The 17,896-nt window shown below is 39.3% G+C and overlaps 1 protein-coding gene across 2 annotated transcripts in view; it reads right to left on the reverse strand.

The window, feature by feature from the left end:
* Nucleotides 1-1,639: 1,639 nt before the first annotated feature.
* khdrbs3 (KH RNA binding domain containing, signal transduction associated 3) overlaps nt 1,640-17,896 on the reverse strand; it is a 166,649-nt gene continuing 150,392 nt past the window's right edge. Inside the window, exons 8-11 of one of the 2 annotated variants that reach the window (XR_002753714.1) lie at nt 13,217-13,269; nt 7,760-7,908; nt 4,161-4,215; nt 1,640-3,263 (exon numbers count right to left, since the gene is read on the reverse strand). Coding sequence is in view for 1 of the 2 variants with exons in the window: in XM_023345173.1 (XP_023200941.1) it covers nt 7,817-7,908; nt 13,217-13,269 (145 nt within the window). In the remaining variant the exon portion in view is untranslated. Of the gene's footprint in view, nt 3,264-4,160; nt 4,216-7,555; nt 7,909-13,216; nt 13,270-17,896 lie in introns of those variants that run through there. The other variant, XM_023345173.1, reaches the window with a different exon arrangement.

Below are 17,896 nucleotides of genomic sequence, written 5' to 3' on the forward strand. Positions count from 1 at the left end.
TCCCCCCCCTGAGACGCTGGATGGTGGACCAGAATCGCCTCGGAGCCGTACGGAAGTCTTTCTCCATGGCCTCTCCAAGCTCCTCCCACGCCCGAGTTTTTGCCTCAGCAACCACCCGAGCCGCATGCCGCTTCACCCACCAGTACCCATCAGCTACTTTAGGAGTCCCACAGGCCAAAAAGGCCCAATAGGACTCCTTCTTCAGCCTATTATGTGGGTCACATTAATGTGACCCACATAATCCTGTTTGTTGCCATGGGTTTGAGAGTGTGTGTGATTTGCGAGGTGTTAACCTGGATGAGCCTCAACTTTCTATCTTTATGACATAATGATGCATTTTTACAACAAAAATCAGAAAAATTGGCACTTTTATGGAAGTGTTATCATAAATCAAATATGGCCGCCATGTGTATAATGCACTCTGTAGCTGAAAGTGCCAAAATGAAATCTTTCTTTGTATTCCTGGCGGTTTGGGTCTATCGGTTACACCTATAGTTTAGTATTACACTTATCTACGAACATTAGAGGTGTAACGATACCTAAAACTCACAAGACGAGACACAATATTGCATTCAAGAGAACAAGACAGGACGAGATGTGTCTTTTTAGGATTTCTTTTTATCTCTTCAGAACTTGTACTGCATGGTCCGCAGTACCAGGTCCAGTTACTACTGACAAAGTTCTCTGTGATCATGACGTATCTCCACGTACTGCTAGACGTCCCACCATTGGCTGTTACAGTTTTGCTTTCTGCTTCCTTCAGTATCTGAACAACTTGCAGTGCTAATATATTGTTCGTGTCTTATCTGTCCGTCTGTTCTCATTATTTGTTCCTACTGGAAACCCAAAATGCTGCCAAGCAAATGATTTCAAAGTAGTTTGGGCAACTTCTACTAAAACATCATCAGGCAAATGGTCATTGCTAACAAGATGGCATTTACCTCGACGAGAAATACTGTCATGTTTTAATATTATGAGTCTGGTTACACTCCTAATGAGCATTTTCCATTTGTGTTTAAAACATGAATAAAAACATAATTTCCTATTGTTTATAAAAGTGAGCCTGGCAATAGCTGGAACATGTTGTTTGGGGTATGATGTCGTATGGGTTACAGCTTCAGAGGCTAATACAGCACAATATTATTATACATAATAATTTTTCATGTGTGCACAAACTTAAATATAGCACGATAAAATAATGTGTTCCATTATAACCGTTTTCGACGTTCAGAAAAAGTATTGAAATTCAGATAAAAATAGTAGTCAGTCAGTAAGGGACAACACTGCTGATTTGATAATTAGGTATTTATATGTCTGGAATCAGGGCTGACCTTTCCTGTTGTACAAGTCTAAGGTCAGGAGAAAGGAAGCATAAATATATGCAGACCCCACACATCCTGGACACAAACTGTTTAAACTTTAACCTTCAGCCTGGCAATACTTGCAAAAACTAGCAACCACAGGGAGAGTTTCTTGAAGACCTTTCAGTCTGACCAGCTTTTCAGGGGTCACTGACTTCCTGTTGGGGTGGAGTTTCAGAAAGAGCAAGAGTTTCTTAAAGAGACAGAGGTCCAACTTCAAGGCATTGAAATGCAAAGTCAAATTTCTTTTAAGACATATTTGATACATACAGCATATTTATAAAAACTGAAGTTAACATTGTTATTTGATTGTGCTATAAAATGGCATTATATGCCTGGAAAATAGATAATACTACCACTTTAATGATTGAACAGTTTGCTTTACATTTTTCAACAATTTGAAAACATGTGCGATCTAGATATGGTCCAAAATAAAACCCTGCAGTAGAGGAACCTAATGGAACCTAGCAATCGGAGGATTACGTATCTGTTAAGTCAAGTCAGATTAATTGTTAGCTATACAGCAATGATTCCAGCTGAAGATGGCCCTTATGAACATGACTAAACAGCATGGCAATGGTGAAGTAAAGATGAGTTCATATATGACTCACAATCGTAAAGAAAACAAGCAAACACCATCGCAACAGGGCAATGTAACATCTTGAGCAAAAGTTGCCCCTTATTCACAAGTTCATCACTGCTTTAGTATTTCGCCTCAGTCTAATTTCATTGCTGAGCTAAGCAGTCTTATGGTCTGTTAGAGACACATTGATTTGTACTCTGGAGCTGAAATTGACTCGTCTCCTAGCCACAGATCACTACATCCTCCTTTGTATGCATTCTTAATCAAATAAGCTGTTCTTTCTCTATTAACTCAGACAAGCTTACTTCAGATAAGCCTGTGTCTTTAAGCCACTTCAGAGTGGGAATCAGTCCCTGGAGGTGATGAGAGTTGACTCCGGCAGGCCGACATGTGAGCTTTGGGTCGCCGTGTTATTGTCTGAGGCTGTGCCCGGGGCTCCGCCGACAATCGCTTCCTCTAATGGAAAACTATTGTCTGCCTTTGAGAACTTACAAGTGTGTGGAATAGGGATGAGTCCGTCTGGACTTACGGAGCACACTCTGCATCAGCGGAAAAGCTATTTCAGAATTGGAATATCCACCGAAGTGGAGCGTGATTAAGCGATGCATCTGCAACGGGGCGCCGTCGTCTGTGAGGACGGAAAGGAGTCTCTAACATCGTGGTGACACACATAGAAAAGAAAACAGTTAGCTAGTCTGGCAGCTGAATTTTAGCTCAAAAATGTCTAAAACTGTCACAGAAAGGCACTTTTTGAGTTGTTAATTCACTTGGGCACACCGGATTGAAATTATTGACAACAATGAGAGAAAAACAGAAATCCCTTTAGGATCACGACGTTCCTCCCTGGGCATGCTGCATTATTCACAAACTCATCCATCCAGGCAGGCAACGGTTGACGTCTACCATAAAAGTTTCACACATCTTCTCTACCGCAAACAGGAGAGACGGGTTCTGGCTCGCAGTCGATCCAGAACAGTTCTGCGTGTGTGAAGAAGTTACAGAGAGTCAATGATGCTCTGAAAGAGTTTTTCTTCTTTGAGTCCCGGCGGACGCTGAAGCCCATTCACGGCTTTTTTTTTGCTCTTTTCTCCGGAGAACGACGAGGTCTGATGCATGTGATGTAGCTTCCAACCCTGTTTTCTGCGTCTCCAAACAAGTCACTTTCCATCTTTTTCCGAAGCCATGAAGTAATGACCACAGTCCACATTGTAAATGTTTTTAAAAAAGCAACAAATGGTCAAACAAAGATCTTCTGTGAATTTGGACGCCGATTCGTTCGGACAATGCTTCTGGAAAGACGCGTCCATTGTTCTTTAATCCTGTGAAGACAAAACAAAGAGAGAGAACGCTGTGAGACTTTTTCTCATGTTTTTAGCTAATGCAATCAGTCAGGCATTGCATTTCTTCACTTAATGCAAGTGGAGGGTGTCATCTTCACAATGTTGGTGACCCTATTGTGGTTCAGATAACACAGAATGTTCTCACACAGTAATTGCATTTGCACATAGAGGCAAAGAGTCCAGAATCCCCCTGAGGACATTGTGGAAAGCTACTGTGGGGGATGGAGGGGATGAAGGTCGAGCTTCGGAAGGATTTCAAAAGTTGTGGGAAAATATTTCTAAGCTTTAAACATCCATTTGGAAAAAGCCAGGTTGCCTCAAAGTCACATTAATATTTGATTTGTTGTATTTAGCACTCTTAAGGTTGCTAAATGGAAGGTATCACTGTATTAGATCCTTATCTGCCATCTTTTACAAACATACTTTAAACTGTTTAAAAAAATTAAAATCCTGTCTTTTTTTCTTGATTAAAATCTATAGTTTATATTAAATCTCTGGGTGACTGTTGAAGTTGTAGCTCATTTCATCTCTGAAACTTTTAAAGGAGTCTTACTTTGAAGATCAAAACATGATATTTTTTACCTTCATTTCACACCAATTTAACTTCCAGTACATCATCAAAAGAAGTTAACATGAAGTGCGCAGGAACAAAATGTCCGTGGACTCGCTCCGACGTGCATCCTGTTTAAATTCCAAAGAACTGCCTCAATTTTCTCCATAGTATGTCTTTAAAGGGATAGTTTGGATTTATTAAATGTTTCCCTTTTCATACTGTAACACAGAAACACTGCGCTAGATTAGCTAAAAGGTGTTAAATTGCCACAGTTTCTACCAGCCCAAACCCACAAATGATGCACAGTGCAGTTAACAAATCACCTTCAGCAGTAGGAACGTGTTTGGACAGACAGCGGTGGTCAGCTCTGACCTCAGCCTGGAAGGAAAAACATAAACGCCATGAGCAATATCGTTTTCAGCCAACATCAGAAAGCACAAACCATGTTTTTAGTCCAGTTAATGAAACAATTGCGTGTTTTATTAATATCTTAGAACAAAATGATTTCACAGTTTGTTGAGATATTAAAGGTATTTAACATCTTTTAGCTTTGTTTTTGTCAGAAATCTAATTAATTCTAGCTTCGTGACTGGATTACGAACTTCAAAGTTACAGGAAAACATTTCATTGAAGTTTAGAATTTGTTTATGAGTAACTATGTTGAGGGGCTGAGGTTAAACCGGGTTAGGGTGTTTACCTTGTGGGGCGGCGGTCTTTTTAAACAGCTACTGCCGTCCTCTCTCTGCGGAGGTCAGCTGGGGTTCAATTTAACGTGCGGGGTAAAGGCAGGATCTTTAAAGCGACTGGGAGAGGGTCACATGAGCAGGAAGAGCAAAAACAGGAAGACAAGAAAGAGAGAAATCTACCCCACCAATCCTCCATTTTTTTTTTTTGCGTGGCAGGTCATGCAGGCTTTAGATGAGCCGTGTCTGTCGGGGAGTAAACACTCAGACGTTATTGTGCGTTCATGATGCGTGACGCAATCAGGCGCATCAAATGGTATCAGCAAATACGGGTTTCAAGAGTTGTTATCGCTTAAATCCTCTGCGTCTCGGTGGAAGATGGTGCTATGAAAATGTTTGAATCCAAATCGGTGCAAAACGTTATCAGATGACCAAGACCGTCTGCAAGGTCGCCAGCGGCCATTTTGTGTTTGTTTGGACTTCTGGTCATGTCATCTTGATATTTGTGTTAAATTCAGAATCTGGAACATGTGACGGTTTAAGCTTTTGCAATGTTATCAAGGCGTAAAAGATTCATTTAGTTCATTTTGAGCTTTTCTGTGGTTCAAATGTTTCAAACATCAGGGGTTTTCGTTGGGTTTAGTTTAAATTATAAAGCGCATTTAGCGGTGCGTAATTATTCTCCTCAACACCAGGGTTTTCTTTCAAAATGTTTATTAGCATCAACAAAGAAAGAATTATTAAAGGGCTTACATAAGCTCACAATCCATAGAGTTGAACATATCTCCAGGAGGATAGGTGGAAAGGTGGTGATGAGACTGAAACTCAAAAACAAGTGTGGAGAAAGGTAACGGTAAGGTTCTGGTCAAAAATTTACACACACCGATTACGTACATGAACGTCGTAACTGTGATTACTTTTGCCTGCTCTTTTTGTCTGGTTGTAATGAGGATAATTGCAACTTCACTGAGTTTTGGGAAGGATTGGGAGCACAAATATAAATTTCCCTCATCCACGTGTGATTAAAGTTACCCATAAAAGCTTAATTATATCCATACACTCCCTTTAGATTTGGTTAAATGTGTCATAGCAAGTGGAAGAGAAACTACACAGTTTCGTGGCCAAGCTTTTGGCCTAATTCTGCCTAAATTGGTTGAATTCATTCTGATTACCCTCATTGCCCTGCTCTGGCCTTTAAGCACATTTCATAAATCAACTTCAATGCGGTAAAGGTTGGGACCAAAACAAAGCTTAATAGCTGTTTGGATTATTGTCCTGTTCCAATAACCAACTATGACCAAGTTTCAAGTATGTAGCAGCTGAGGTGAAACTGAAGAACTTGTCAGAAGTGTCAGAAATCTGCCACTCCATTTTTATTTACATTTCTTGAAGCAAGCTGTTGCGCTCAGTGTCTTCTTCAGAGCTTTTCATGTCGTTTGGCTCAGTGGTTCATCAGCTGAAAATGGAACAAATGTTGCAACTTTGGTCCCCAATCAAGACAAATCTACCGGACTATTGGGTGTGAATCATACAAATGCATGATAACACTTTTTTATGCTGAACCAAACCTCACAGAGTAAATCAGCACAGCAGAACAATTCTCCAAAAGTCAGGAAATTACACAAACATTTTTGCCGTTTACTAGTCAAATCTTGGTATTGTGAACATCAGCTATTGTCTGAATTGTTCTTGTTTGCTACATAGAAAATATCTGTTGTCAGGAGTCAGGACCTGTACTTAGGTGTTAAAGATTAGCCGAGATAAGGAGAATGCTCTAAAACCCATATACGTGGTGTTTTTCTTGCACAACATCATGTTCCAGCAGGTCAATGAACCCAAACACACATCAAAATATATTTTGGAACTGATAAAGTAGGCTAACATGTCCCTGACCTTTCCCTATTCATGATTTGCAGACTGTGCTTGAAAGCCAGGTCAGTCCAAGAAACCTATGAAATTTTTTCTTTTCTTTTTTGTGGCACTAATGACCTTTACTTGTAGTAATCAAACAGGAAATGGGCAGAGAGAGAAAGGGAAGAAGACATGCAGTAAAGGTCACAAGGTCAGCCGGTGTATATGGGCACCCAGTGTACCACTACCTCATGTGCCAGAAACCTACCAGTTCAGGCAGAATCATGGCAGAATATCTATATGTTCTTTACCACCTGTAAATCTAAATGTAACCAAATTACAGGAAGTATCTGTAACCATCTGAGCCTGAATGTATAACTTTTGATCTAGTTTGGAGTAAATCCATTAACAAACTCAAACTTTTGCATCCTCAAAATCATGTTGTATCCTCATTACACCCAGAGAAAGACTGATTCAAATTCACCATAGTTTAGAGGACATTCATGCCTAAGATGAAGGAATGTAAACTTTTTACCAGCACGTATCACGTTTCATATTCTCAAAAAACATAAAAACCAGGAGCATCACAAATGCTCAGCAGGAGCATCTAAAAAGAAAGGCAGACATTTGAAAACTCCCAAAGTGTCTGGCAGCTACGGTGGATCAGTGTACAGAAAGCAGGCGCAGCTATTTCTGAATGGACTTAAGGAAATGTTTGGGGGCAAAACCAATGATCACAACTACACAGGCTTCTTTAAACAGCTGGTAACGTCCACAGTTGCACACCATGCTTCTATAAGCCCTTTAACACTAACTGGACTGTTGTTTTACATTAAAAAAGAGGAAGAAACAGCAATACAATGTGTATACAGAATGACTTATCTCTTCTTTTTTTTAGTTCGCAAATGTTTCATTTACAAGGGACACAAAGTTCACCAATTATCCTTCAGGAGAAAGTATCTACAGTACTGCACTTTCCTAGAAACTAATCTACTAACATTTCAGAGGTCTAAAGAATAGAGGGTGATAAATTAAGTTGCGCTGGCAGCTGTGTGGAAGCATTGTATCCAACAGCTTACAGTGGCTCACTAATCATTACCAAGTAAAATAGTCTGTTACAATGTCATTCTTCACAATCACATAGCTGAGAGAGAAACTTAATGTACTATGGAGTCTTTTTTTTCTTTTTAGCCTTAACTTTCTGTCGATTCTACTGCAGAGAGGGCGGATAGCTTACCTAAACTGCTTGATGGTTTATTTCTTTTCCAAGTCAAGAGCATGATTTTCATGTTATAATACTTTCAGTTCAGCGTTTTGTTTTTGTGTTACGTCGCGGATTCGGTTTTCAATTCTAAAAATATGGGAGCGTCCATAAAAAAATCCATTACTTGGGTTGAAACCGCCATGGGCATCGGGGGGAAGGAGGTGCGGCTCGTAAAAACAGTTCAGTATCTGGAGTATGGCTGATCCCTGTACGCTCCCTTGGTCGTCCGCACCGACGGAGCCTTGCCGCGACTGTTTGCCCACTCTTCCTGACCTGATCAGGGGGAGAACACAGGATAAACAGACGGAGAGCGATTAGAGGCGCCACACTTTAATTGAAACGACACATGCAGACGCAGCAAATACTTCCTAAATATTTTTCCATGTAAAAATTACGTACAATGCAAAAAAACCAAAAAAAAACCCACAATCTAACCAAGTATCTACTTTCTAGTGACACACTTGAAATAAGACAAATATCCCATTCTTCCTCCTACTAAATAGTTAAATCAGATGAAAAGCTTTTCCAAACTTTCCCTGACCTATCGGAGGCGTTCAGTAAACGATCTCCTGCTGTCGTTGAAGCAGGAATTTAGATCTGCCTGTAAAAACAAAAAGCTCCTGCTCTATCAGAGCTTTCACCTGGAAGAATTCATCCAGATTAATTGAATTTGAGGATCAAATGGCTACTTGAAAAGGGCCCGTTTAGTGGCTCCCAGAGAAAAAGGTCACAATTACCATTAGCTCAAATCAGGTCTTGCTCGCCCCCCCTGCTAGCATCAATGTGAAAGTGCTGCCATTGACGGCACCCTTTGTCTGATCTCCAGCCAGCGCTGAGACTTCCCCGGAGCTGGAGCTAACAAAGGCTGCTTCTCTCTCTTTTTCTTTTTTTTTCCAGTGTGGAGGCTCTCTGTTGCCAGCACATAGCCAATACCCCTTAATTAAACCTGTCACCCTTCCACTGACACTCACTTTGAAGAAACACACCAAGGTAACCTTGTGTTTTGAGAACAAGAAAGCCTGTCAGTGTTGTTTATCTGCTTTCTCTGAGCTGCTGCCTTCCTGTCTGTGTGACCCGCGCAGCATGATGATGATGATGATTATTATTATTATTATTATTATTATTAGCGTTTCATGTTCGCAGGTCGGCATCAGTCTAATAAGTAGAGGGTGCTTAGTTCTTTCACTGGCACAGTCAGAAAAGTTGAGAAAGTTTTAATGGCTCTGACTTGCCTCTGAAAGCACGTTTGTGGAATAAACGCGTGAAAAGCAAAAACGAATACGCGTCATGGATCACTGGCGGTTTTACCCGGCTAACGCTGAGCTAAGTTGGAGGTCGGCTTTTAGTGTCATTACTCTGTTTGTCAGGAGGCTTACAACCAAACATACAAAGGGCGAATTTCAACAAACTTCCAGCAGAAACTCGACCCAATTAAAGGAGTTTCTGTAAAGTTGAAGTGAATTCCACTGTCCTCTCCGGATTCAATTCCAGCTTCTCATCTAAACAAATTCACAACCAAATATATACGCTCTGTTGCTATATACAACACATTTCTAATGTATTCATGTCCTGTTACAATCAACAAAAAGAAGACTGTAACTGGTAGGTGGACAGAAAATTACAAATTCATATTTGATAAATTAGAATATATGTCCCTAAGAGTCTCATTTATCAGATTAAAAGTACTTTTTGAAATTCACTTTAAAGCAAGTATTAAACATACTTTTATCAAGCCCACATTTCTATTTTTGAAATAGATTTTTATTGGTCTCATGTAATATCCTAATTTTGAACTGTGTTTTCAATAGATGTACGTAGAAAATCATCATAATAAAGAGAAATAAAGGTGCTAAACCATCACGCTTGTCTAATTCATCTATAGATTGTGTTTCACTTAGTGATGGAGTTGCTGAAATAATTAAATTTTCAATAATTTATTAAATGTTCCTGTATTATTTTAAGAGTTAAAAAAAATCTACTTGTACTGATATTTAGTCTCTCTTTTCTTGGATTCCAACATTTGCTTTGTAACTAGTAAATACAGTCCATCTGTGAGTACGTCATTCTCAGTACGAAAATCACATAACCTGGCATAATAATATCTGGTTTTGGACACTTTTCAGAAAAAAAAAAAAGCGTGAAGACACTCCAAACTTTAGGGACACAGTTATTTTGAATAAGGAGACCAAAGTCAAACATTATAACCAACTATAATCTCTACATTCGATAATAAGTCAACAAGATATTTGAGAAAAAGCAAACCTTTCCTACTGTGAAACACAGAGATGTTTTATGGATGCATCAACTACAAATGTACAGGAACGTTAGTTATAAACTGACGGCTAAATGAACGCAGCATGGAGGAAACTGTGCTCTCATTAGCCAGGAAGCTTTTGGTTCTACATGCCAGACAGAAGCATGACGGCACCCTGCTGTGGAATTAGTTTTTCTTCAACTACCCTAAACACACCGTCAGAACTACAACAAAACACTTTAGATCAAACTGTATTTATGCTGGAATGCCTTTTTCATATTTGCAATATCTAATTGAAAAACTTTTTTTTATTTACTTCACAAACATGAGCTGCATCCTAAGTGTACAAAGGAGCATCATCGTAGGTCCTTCCTCCCAGCAACTGGGACGAAGGACTACAACCATCATGGCTCCCAACAAACTCTTTAAGTCTTCACATCCCTGCTGTTATTTGCTCCATTTTTTAAATTTAAATAACATTCTTGCTGTTATTGAACATCCCTGTTTACACAGTTTTTTTTTCACTGCTTGCTCTGCTGGGGTTTTTTCCCACATCTGTTCTAACAAATTTTGTTTATTGTCCAACAAAATTTGTTATAACAGGTCTGTGCACACCTAGTAGATTTTGTGCTGTAATATTCCATATTCCTTTCCAGTGTAAAATGGAAATGGAAGCGTAAACGTTAGAATTTAAAGTTTATTTATCTTTGAGAATGTGTTCTTGCATTATCATGCCTTTACTATTACCTACTTGAAAATGGTCTCAAAACAATGTTATCATTTATCTCACTGACTTCTGGCACAATTTATCGTCCAACAAAATTTGTTATAACAGGTCTGTGCACACCTAGTAGATTTTGTGCTGTAAATTACGTTTTTTTTTTTTTGTGCTTTAATTTTAGTGTAGATCTACATGCTTCAGATTACCCATCTGACAGGTTTCCCCAGTGAGGGACAATTTTATTCTAAGAGTGGCTTTGTGTTGGTCTGTCACATAAAGTTTCAATAACATATATTGAAAATTTGTTGTAATGTGAATAAAATTGGAGGGGTATGAATACTTTCGGCAGACATTATTTTCCACCATCCTACCTTTTTTTTTTTATTAAACTTGGCCACGTAGGTTTTGTCTAATCCTGCTGACACTGAAAGCATCCCTCAGCCTTGGCATCTGTTTAATTGAAACATTTGTCTTTTTTTGCATCCTGTATCATGAATAATACATTTCAATAATCCAATTTAAGAGCTGGATCAGGACGGAACGTCAACACGGCGTTGCAATAATGCAGTATTAGAGAATTAAGCTGCACTCACTACAAGCAGCTTCCAAAACAAGTCAAGTTCACACTAAGGCCAGATGTACAGCACAACATAAAAGATGCATCGACCTGCTGCTCCACAGCTGCGCGGTTACAGTGCTGTAATTCCACTGTGATATGGATGCAGTCGGCAGCAGATCTGACCTTGGCCTGCATCTTACCGATCATGTCAGAAAGCTGACATAGGTTTGCTGAACACTGCCTCGGGGAGGCTGTGCTCTGCCAGAAGTTTGAAGAAAGTGCAGCTGGTCCAAACTCGCCTCTGAGTTGATCGTTCCAAATCAGAAGCGAGAAGAAGTTATTAAAGTATTCATTTTGTCCAGAAAATTAGGTTGAAACCGGCGTCGCAGTAATGAAGTGATATTTAGGTTTTTGGCTGGGAACATTGGGGAATGTAAATGGCAGTGAAACAGAAGCAGCTTTGCGTAAAATAAAGGAGAAAAGCTGTCCACATAAAACAAAAATTGGCCTTTGGCCCACCCACAGGCCAAATCTGGCACTTTAGTTGTGTTCGACCAGCCAACGTCAAAAATGTGTACCAAACAGGCAAAAAGTGTTAATACTGTCCTGAAACCGTGCTAAATTCTAATATTCAGAATCCAAATATAGTAATTAAAGCCACATTATGCAGCTTTTATAAAATTTTTGACATATTTGTTAAAATTATCATCACATTGGGACAAGACAGATAATCTGTGAAAACAATTAAACTCCTCTGCCGTCTCCCATTGATAACTACATAAATCCATCGCTCAGTCAGAAGCAACCAATCAGAGCCAGGAGGCGGGTCTTAGCTCTGCCAACCACTCTTGTGCTCACCGAGTCCCACTTGTTCTCTGCTACACTACAGCTGGTTTACCACAACACAGCCTGCCACAAATGCTGCAGTAATGACAGTTAATATGAGCATAGATCACCTGAGTGCAGTAACTGTGTTGTTAAAATTAGCTTAACTTTGACAATTTTTTTCTTTTGTCAAAGAAAAAAAGATATGATAAAAATAATAAAAAGGGTAAAACATCCAAAGAGGTGAATATTTTCTATAGGAACTGTATAACAGAACGGTGGAGACCAAAATATATCCATGTATTTAAATGGTTCAATCAAAGACCAGACCTAAATCAGAAGACAGGCTTGAATTTAATAAGACTCTCTATCCAATCTAACTGAGTTGGATTTGTTTTACTCAGAAAATTAGGTGAAATCTTTATTTTCTTAAGAATTGCCAGACTGATACAGACCTATACAAAAACATAAACACTTTAAGTTGAATTTGCAGTGGAAGTAGTTTTGCAAAAACATTGACTCAGGAATAAAACTTCTACACTCCACACTTTTCAATTTTGTTACTCATAGAAGAAAATGCTCCAACATGACAAAATATAAAAAAGCCCAATGGGTAAAAATCCTTTTGCAAAGAAATATAAACACCTACTACAAAGCAGTAAACTCTGCTGCTTTATTTCCTCGTGTAGCTGTAGAAGGATTAGGGATGATGTAAAGGTTATCCTCTATTTTTGTCTTGTTTTGACGTTTTCCTCTACAGAGCTGAGGGGGGAAAAAAATCAGCATTTAACCCCCGGAAATCTTCTGCAGGTAAGAGAAGTGATTTGGCCTTATCTCATGTGTTTCCCCCCAAAACAATTCTCAAAAGAGACGCTGGAGTGACGCAAGAAATGTCAGTCAATATTTACAACGCCGCGGTTATAAATATACACTCCTGCACCTTAAGCCTCCACTCTTGGTAATTGTTTTTAATTTCGAGCAACACTGCTTCCACCTAATTATCTAAATGAGCTGAAGAGGTTCTGATTAGTGACAAATGACTTTTAAACACGCTCAGTCTGAATGTGTCTGAAACAGCACTCCATTAGCCAGGTGCTATGGCAACTGAGATAAAGCCAGTAAACTAGAGTGAGGAAATAAAAAGATATATTGTTCTGACAATTGACACTATATATATGTTAGTTATGCGTATATACAATGGAAAAGGAGATCTGTAACTCACCGTACGACTCATATGACTCCCCGCTGTGTCCATATTCATAGTAGTCATCTGAGCTGGAAGCAGACAGAAAATGAAGGTGAATATCAGGAAATAGGGCGCAGAACAAATGTAATATATTGCATTTTTCTACAAATAATTTTCAGCTTCTCTTACTATGAGGATAATTAGAATAGAATAGAATAGAATAGAAGTACTTTATTCATCCCAGCAGGGAAATTACTTCGCAGTTACAGCATAGAGACAAGACACAATAACAACTACTGCTGAGTAGTAGTTGTAGATAAAATAAAATATAAAATGCTATAAATTGTAAAAATATAAAATGCTGTTAATATAAAAAGCAACTTAAGAGCAGTCCTTGCAAAGATTCAAAAAATGCAGATATGTATATGTTATTAGTTGTGCGGCTGTATAAAAAAAGAAAAAAGAAATACTTTACGTCACTTAAAACTTTGTAAACGTACCAGACAATTCCCTCCCCCATACGCTTCTACTCCATATTGCTACTTATGGAGATGTATGAGGCGTGGCAACATTTATATAAAAGTAAAAAAAAAAAGATGGGGCAGGAGTTGCATAGCGGTTTATTTCTCTGCTTGTTTATTTTATTTTTTCATTTTTGCGGTCGTCGGTGAGGCGGTGACAGAACAATCCTGCGTCGACATCACTCGGTAACAGCGCTATCATTCAGGAGAGGCAATTCATCATAAGGCTGCCACTGAGCCGACAGCAGCCATCACAGCTGGGTCCTCTCCGCCTGCCTGTCAGTCACACTGTCAGCGATAGCAGCACCTCTCTGCTCCCCAGATTAGAGAGCTGAAAGCGTCATTCAAACCCCCCAAACCCCCAAACGCCAAGTCGACACCGGCTGACTGCTGAGGGCAAAGAGGTGACAGCTGTGACACCGCAGAACTAACAAATTATAATTTTTTTCTCCTCCTTCCACAGTTAAGTAGCTGTTTTTAGGACTGTGAACCTGAAAGGCCAAACCGCAATAAGAGGCTGAAGAGAAGCTGCTTTTCTCCTGCAGTTTTTTTTTTTAATTGGGAAATACGTGTGTGAGAATTGAACGTCATCTGCACGTCATAAGTGAAATAAATGGGGTGAAATAATTTGAAATAAATTGGGGTGCACTGGTTTATCGACTAGGCAATTTGTCGGCCCAGATTTCCTTAATATTGGGAGATCGGTGATAAGCCGATGCTTACACGTGAAGCCGATCTTTTCCAGCGATCTTATCTACATCAGAAATGTCTAAAAATCAACCACTTTCCTCTGCTGAAGGTTAACAATAGTCACCCAAGTTTTAGCGACTCAGTGGGTGAGTTAGCAACGTTTCAGACAAAAGAAATTAGAATCGGCCAAAATCAGAATCAGCAGGTCAGGCGTTTTACAGATTGATCATTGGCAATCAGCGAGAAAATTTCAATTGGTGAACTCCTAGTATTTGACAAAACATAAGATCAGTTATTGTAAAACAAATTAACATTTTCTAATCAATGAACAACAAAGTGAAGGCATTTTTCATGACAGCCGTGTTTCACCTGTCGGTATTTGCGGAAATATGTCGTTGAGTTATTTTTTTGGAACCGACATTTAATTCATCTAAAGTTTATGTATTAAAAATTACAGTTGAACAAACACCTAAGTGCTGGACATTTTGTACTTTTGTAATTTAAGTATTTCTTGCTCGCTAAATGTTCATTGTTACTTGACTGTGGGACGTTTTGTTCACCAGTCTCTTGTTTCTGTTTCACACTGTTGAACTGAAATGCAGTCATGTGACTCGAATAACTAAAATCTACCAACAGGAGTTATTTCTGTGCAATCAGGGGTCATTTTTTCAAACTAGTCAAGAGCTAACTAGTCCAAACAGGCATCAGAATCACAATCAACTAAATGTAATATAAAATAATGATATACAATTTAATTCAACACATATATAAAATACTTTATTAATCCCAAAGGGGAATTAGGGCATAACATGCTCTAAGTCATAACATTTTCTTTGAATCTTTGAATTTTCTTTGAATTTTTGTAGACTCTCATGGCTGTGGGCAGCATCACAGCTTTCCTTTAGCATCCAGTGTTACAGCGGTTCTGAAGAAGCCTCTGACTGACACACGGTCTTTGTATAACATTCTCATGAAGAGGATGAGCTCTGGATTGTCTGTAATATTTTTCATTTGGAAAAAATGTCCAGAGCAGAAAACCAGAACAAAACCAGCCTTCATTAGCAGATTGTGAAGCTTCTTTAAGTCATTTGCTCTGATGCTGCTCCCTCGTGAAATCACATATGAGATTTGAGCATTTCATTTTAATCTACCATCCTTATTCATGAAATAGAGACAAAGGTACACCCAATGCTTCAGTACATGAGTTCACAGGTTCGAAAGGAATTAAGATGGAACAAAATGGCAGCAGCGGGAACCAAATGAGGGCAAAATCACCACATTGGTTCCAACATTTGTTTAGCTAAATAAAAACAATCTCAGCACCAAATAACACCATAAAACAGCAGGGGTTTTTGTCATCTTTCAATAACTTATAATGCAAGATCCTACATAAGTACGAAGTCACTAAACTCAAGGACTAACGATGTGAATCAAGTAAAAACAGAGTGTTGTTCTCCTGCCAAGGTATCATTGTGAAAAACAAGACCAGCTCCCGAGGCTCCTTTAAGAGACAGGAGAGGTAGAGATGGAGAAACATGTAAATGTGTGTTTCAGCTCATCTCACTGCTCACCCAGAGACGAGGCCTGACAGGATGCTCAACAATTAGATCTCACATTCAGCTAAAATGGAGTAAATTCCAGAGTAGTCATTAAAATGAGCATCATCTTCATGAGCGACAGTAAATCAATTTGTTGAAATTCACAGGTGCTTGCACACACGTATTGGAGAATTCTCAGCTTTCCTCTATACTGCAGCTCTGTCACGTTCTATAAAGTTATAATATAGAGATCCAGATTTTGCAATCCAAACCACGATGCTGCACCACACTGCCATTTGTACATCATTTATTTTGCCGTGTTTAGAAACAGAGCCTAACTTCCTGTGAGGAAATAATTTTTTTCCACCTGCATGTTGAAATGTCAGTAATGGCTGTGCTGGGAGCGTCAGGCGTGGACGTATTCTAACCATCAAGAAAGTGAACAGCAGAAGCTGTTGGGCCCCTCTAATTTCTGAGGGGACATTTTGTCAATATTGCGACATAACTTCTTGCCATAGCCACTTTCTCCTTTCAATTGGAAGTTGTGAGGTGAATCCTGAAGGTCAAGGAGTCCTGGAAAATCCTGCTTTGGGAAGCTAAAAGCTTACAGTCTAATTTGAGAACCTGCTGTACACTTAGCTGCTCAAACCATATCAGATGTTGTTTCTGCTTAGAAAAGTATGTTTTGTCGTTCACTTTGTGTATGATGCTATTCTAATTTTAAAATGGTTGATAAAAATGTAAATACATCTTACTTTGAGATAGGCCGCAGAGAAATACAGCAAAACAGCAAGCTAATATAGCGAAGCAAGCTAACTCAGCTTCATTATTTGTCTGAGAACCCAAGACAAACCTGGGCTATCCTCTCCACTTTAAGAACTCTTTACCTACATGTTTGAGTTCAGCTACCCTATGTCGAAAGCTCAATTAACCCTCCTGTATCAATGATCTTGTTCTTTCAGTCATAAGGCAATGACTTATGATGTCTTATGGTCCATATGTGAGGTGTAAAACAGACAGACTGGGAAATCAAGAACTTCAATTGATTCCGTTTTCTCTTCACCATGCTAGACCCGGTGACAGAAGACAGTCCTTCATTTTCCTGCTCAGTCCTTCCATCACTCACAATGAACTTGTGATACTGAGTTTCTCCTTTGCAAACTCAAAGTTATTTGCATACATTTTTAGTTTTGCTCTTTTTTTATTGAAAGAAACTACTGCCAGAACACCTGGCCACCTCTCGTCATCGATCCACTGGCAAAAAATACTCTGGCACAAATAACCTCGACAAGCAAAACAAACTAGCAAATATGTGTGCATACCCACAAATAACACAAAAAATTTAAAGAAACAAATGGTCTTGATCACCTAAATGTCTCGCTCTCATACATTACACAATGTACAGCCGGCAGCATGGACTTGTGTGAGGAGAGACGCCTGTGGTGGATCTCAGGAGAGATATCATCCTGTGATAGGTGTGAAAGAGCTTTGCCTTTCTAAATATGTCAGCTTTTGATTTGACATTCATTACCAGAAGGAGTCCACTGCTTTGTGTCTCCCCAGGCCAAGAAAAAGGAAAAAAGATTGGTCGAGACCAGCACAACGAATAAAAAGCCGACACCTATTAGAAATGTGCATCAGACGTGTTAAGTCCAGGCCAACTTTTCCTCAGGTAACGCATCTGTCATCCGCGTAAATGCTTCATCTGAAGCCCTGATGTTGCTGTTGGAGGGCGCCATGAAACAGATGGCGGTGTTAAATCTCAATGATGTAGAGCACATCCCTCACGGACTTTGCTTTCTAACATCCTCATTACTCTTCCAGTCCTCTGTGAGAAATCTGAAGAAATCTAGCAGGACATTTACGGGAGGCTTCAGGTGTAATGTAGGATTGTTCTAATACAGCGAGAGCAGCTTCTATTCTGTTAACCCATTTTCTGCATTTTTACACACTCTTCATCCCCATGA

This window comes from Xiphophorus maculatus, chromosome 13, assembly GCF_002775205.1.
Source record: "Xiphophorus maculatus strain JP 163 A chromosome 13, X_maculatus-5.0-male, whole genome shotgun sequence".
In the NCBI taxonomy this organism is placed as follows: Eukaryota; Metazoa; Chordata; class Actinopteri; order Cyprinodontiformes; family Poeciliidae; genus Xiphophorus; species Xiphophorus maculatus.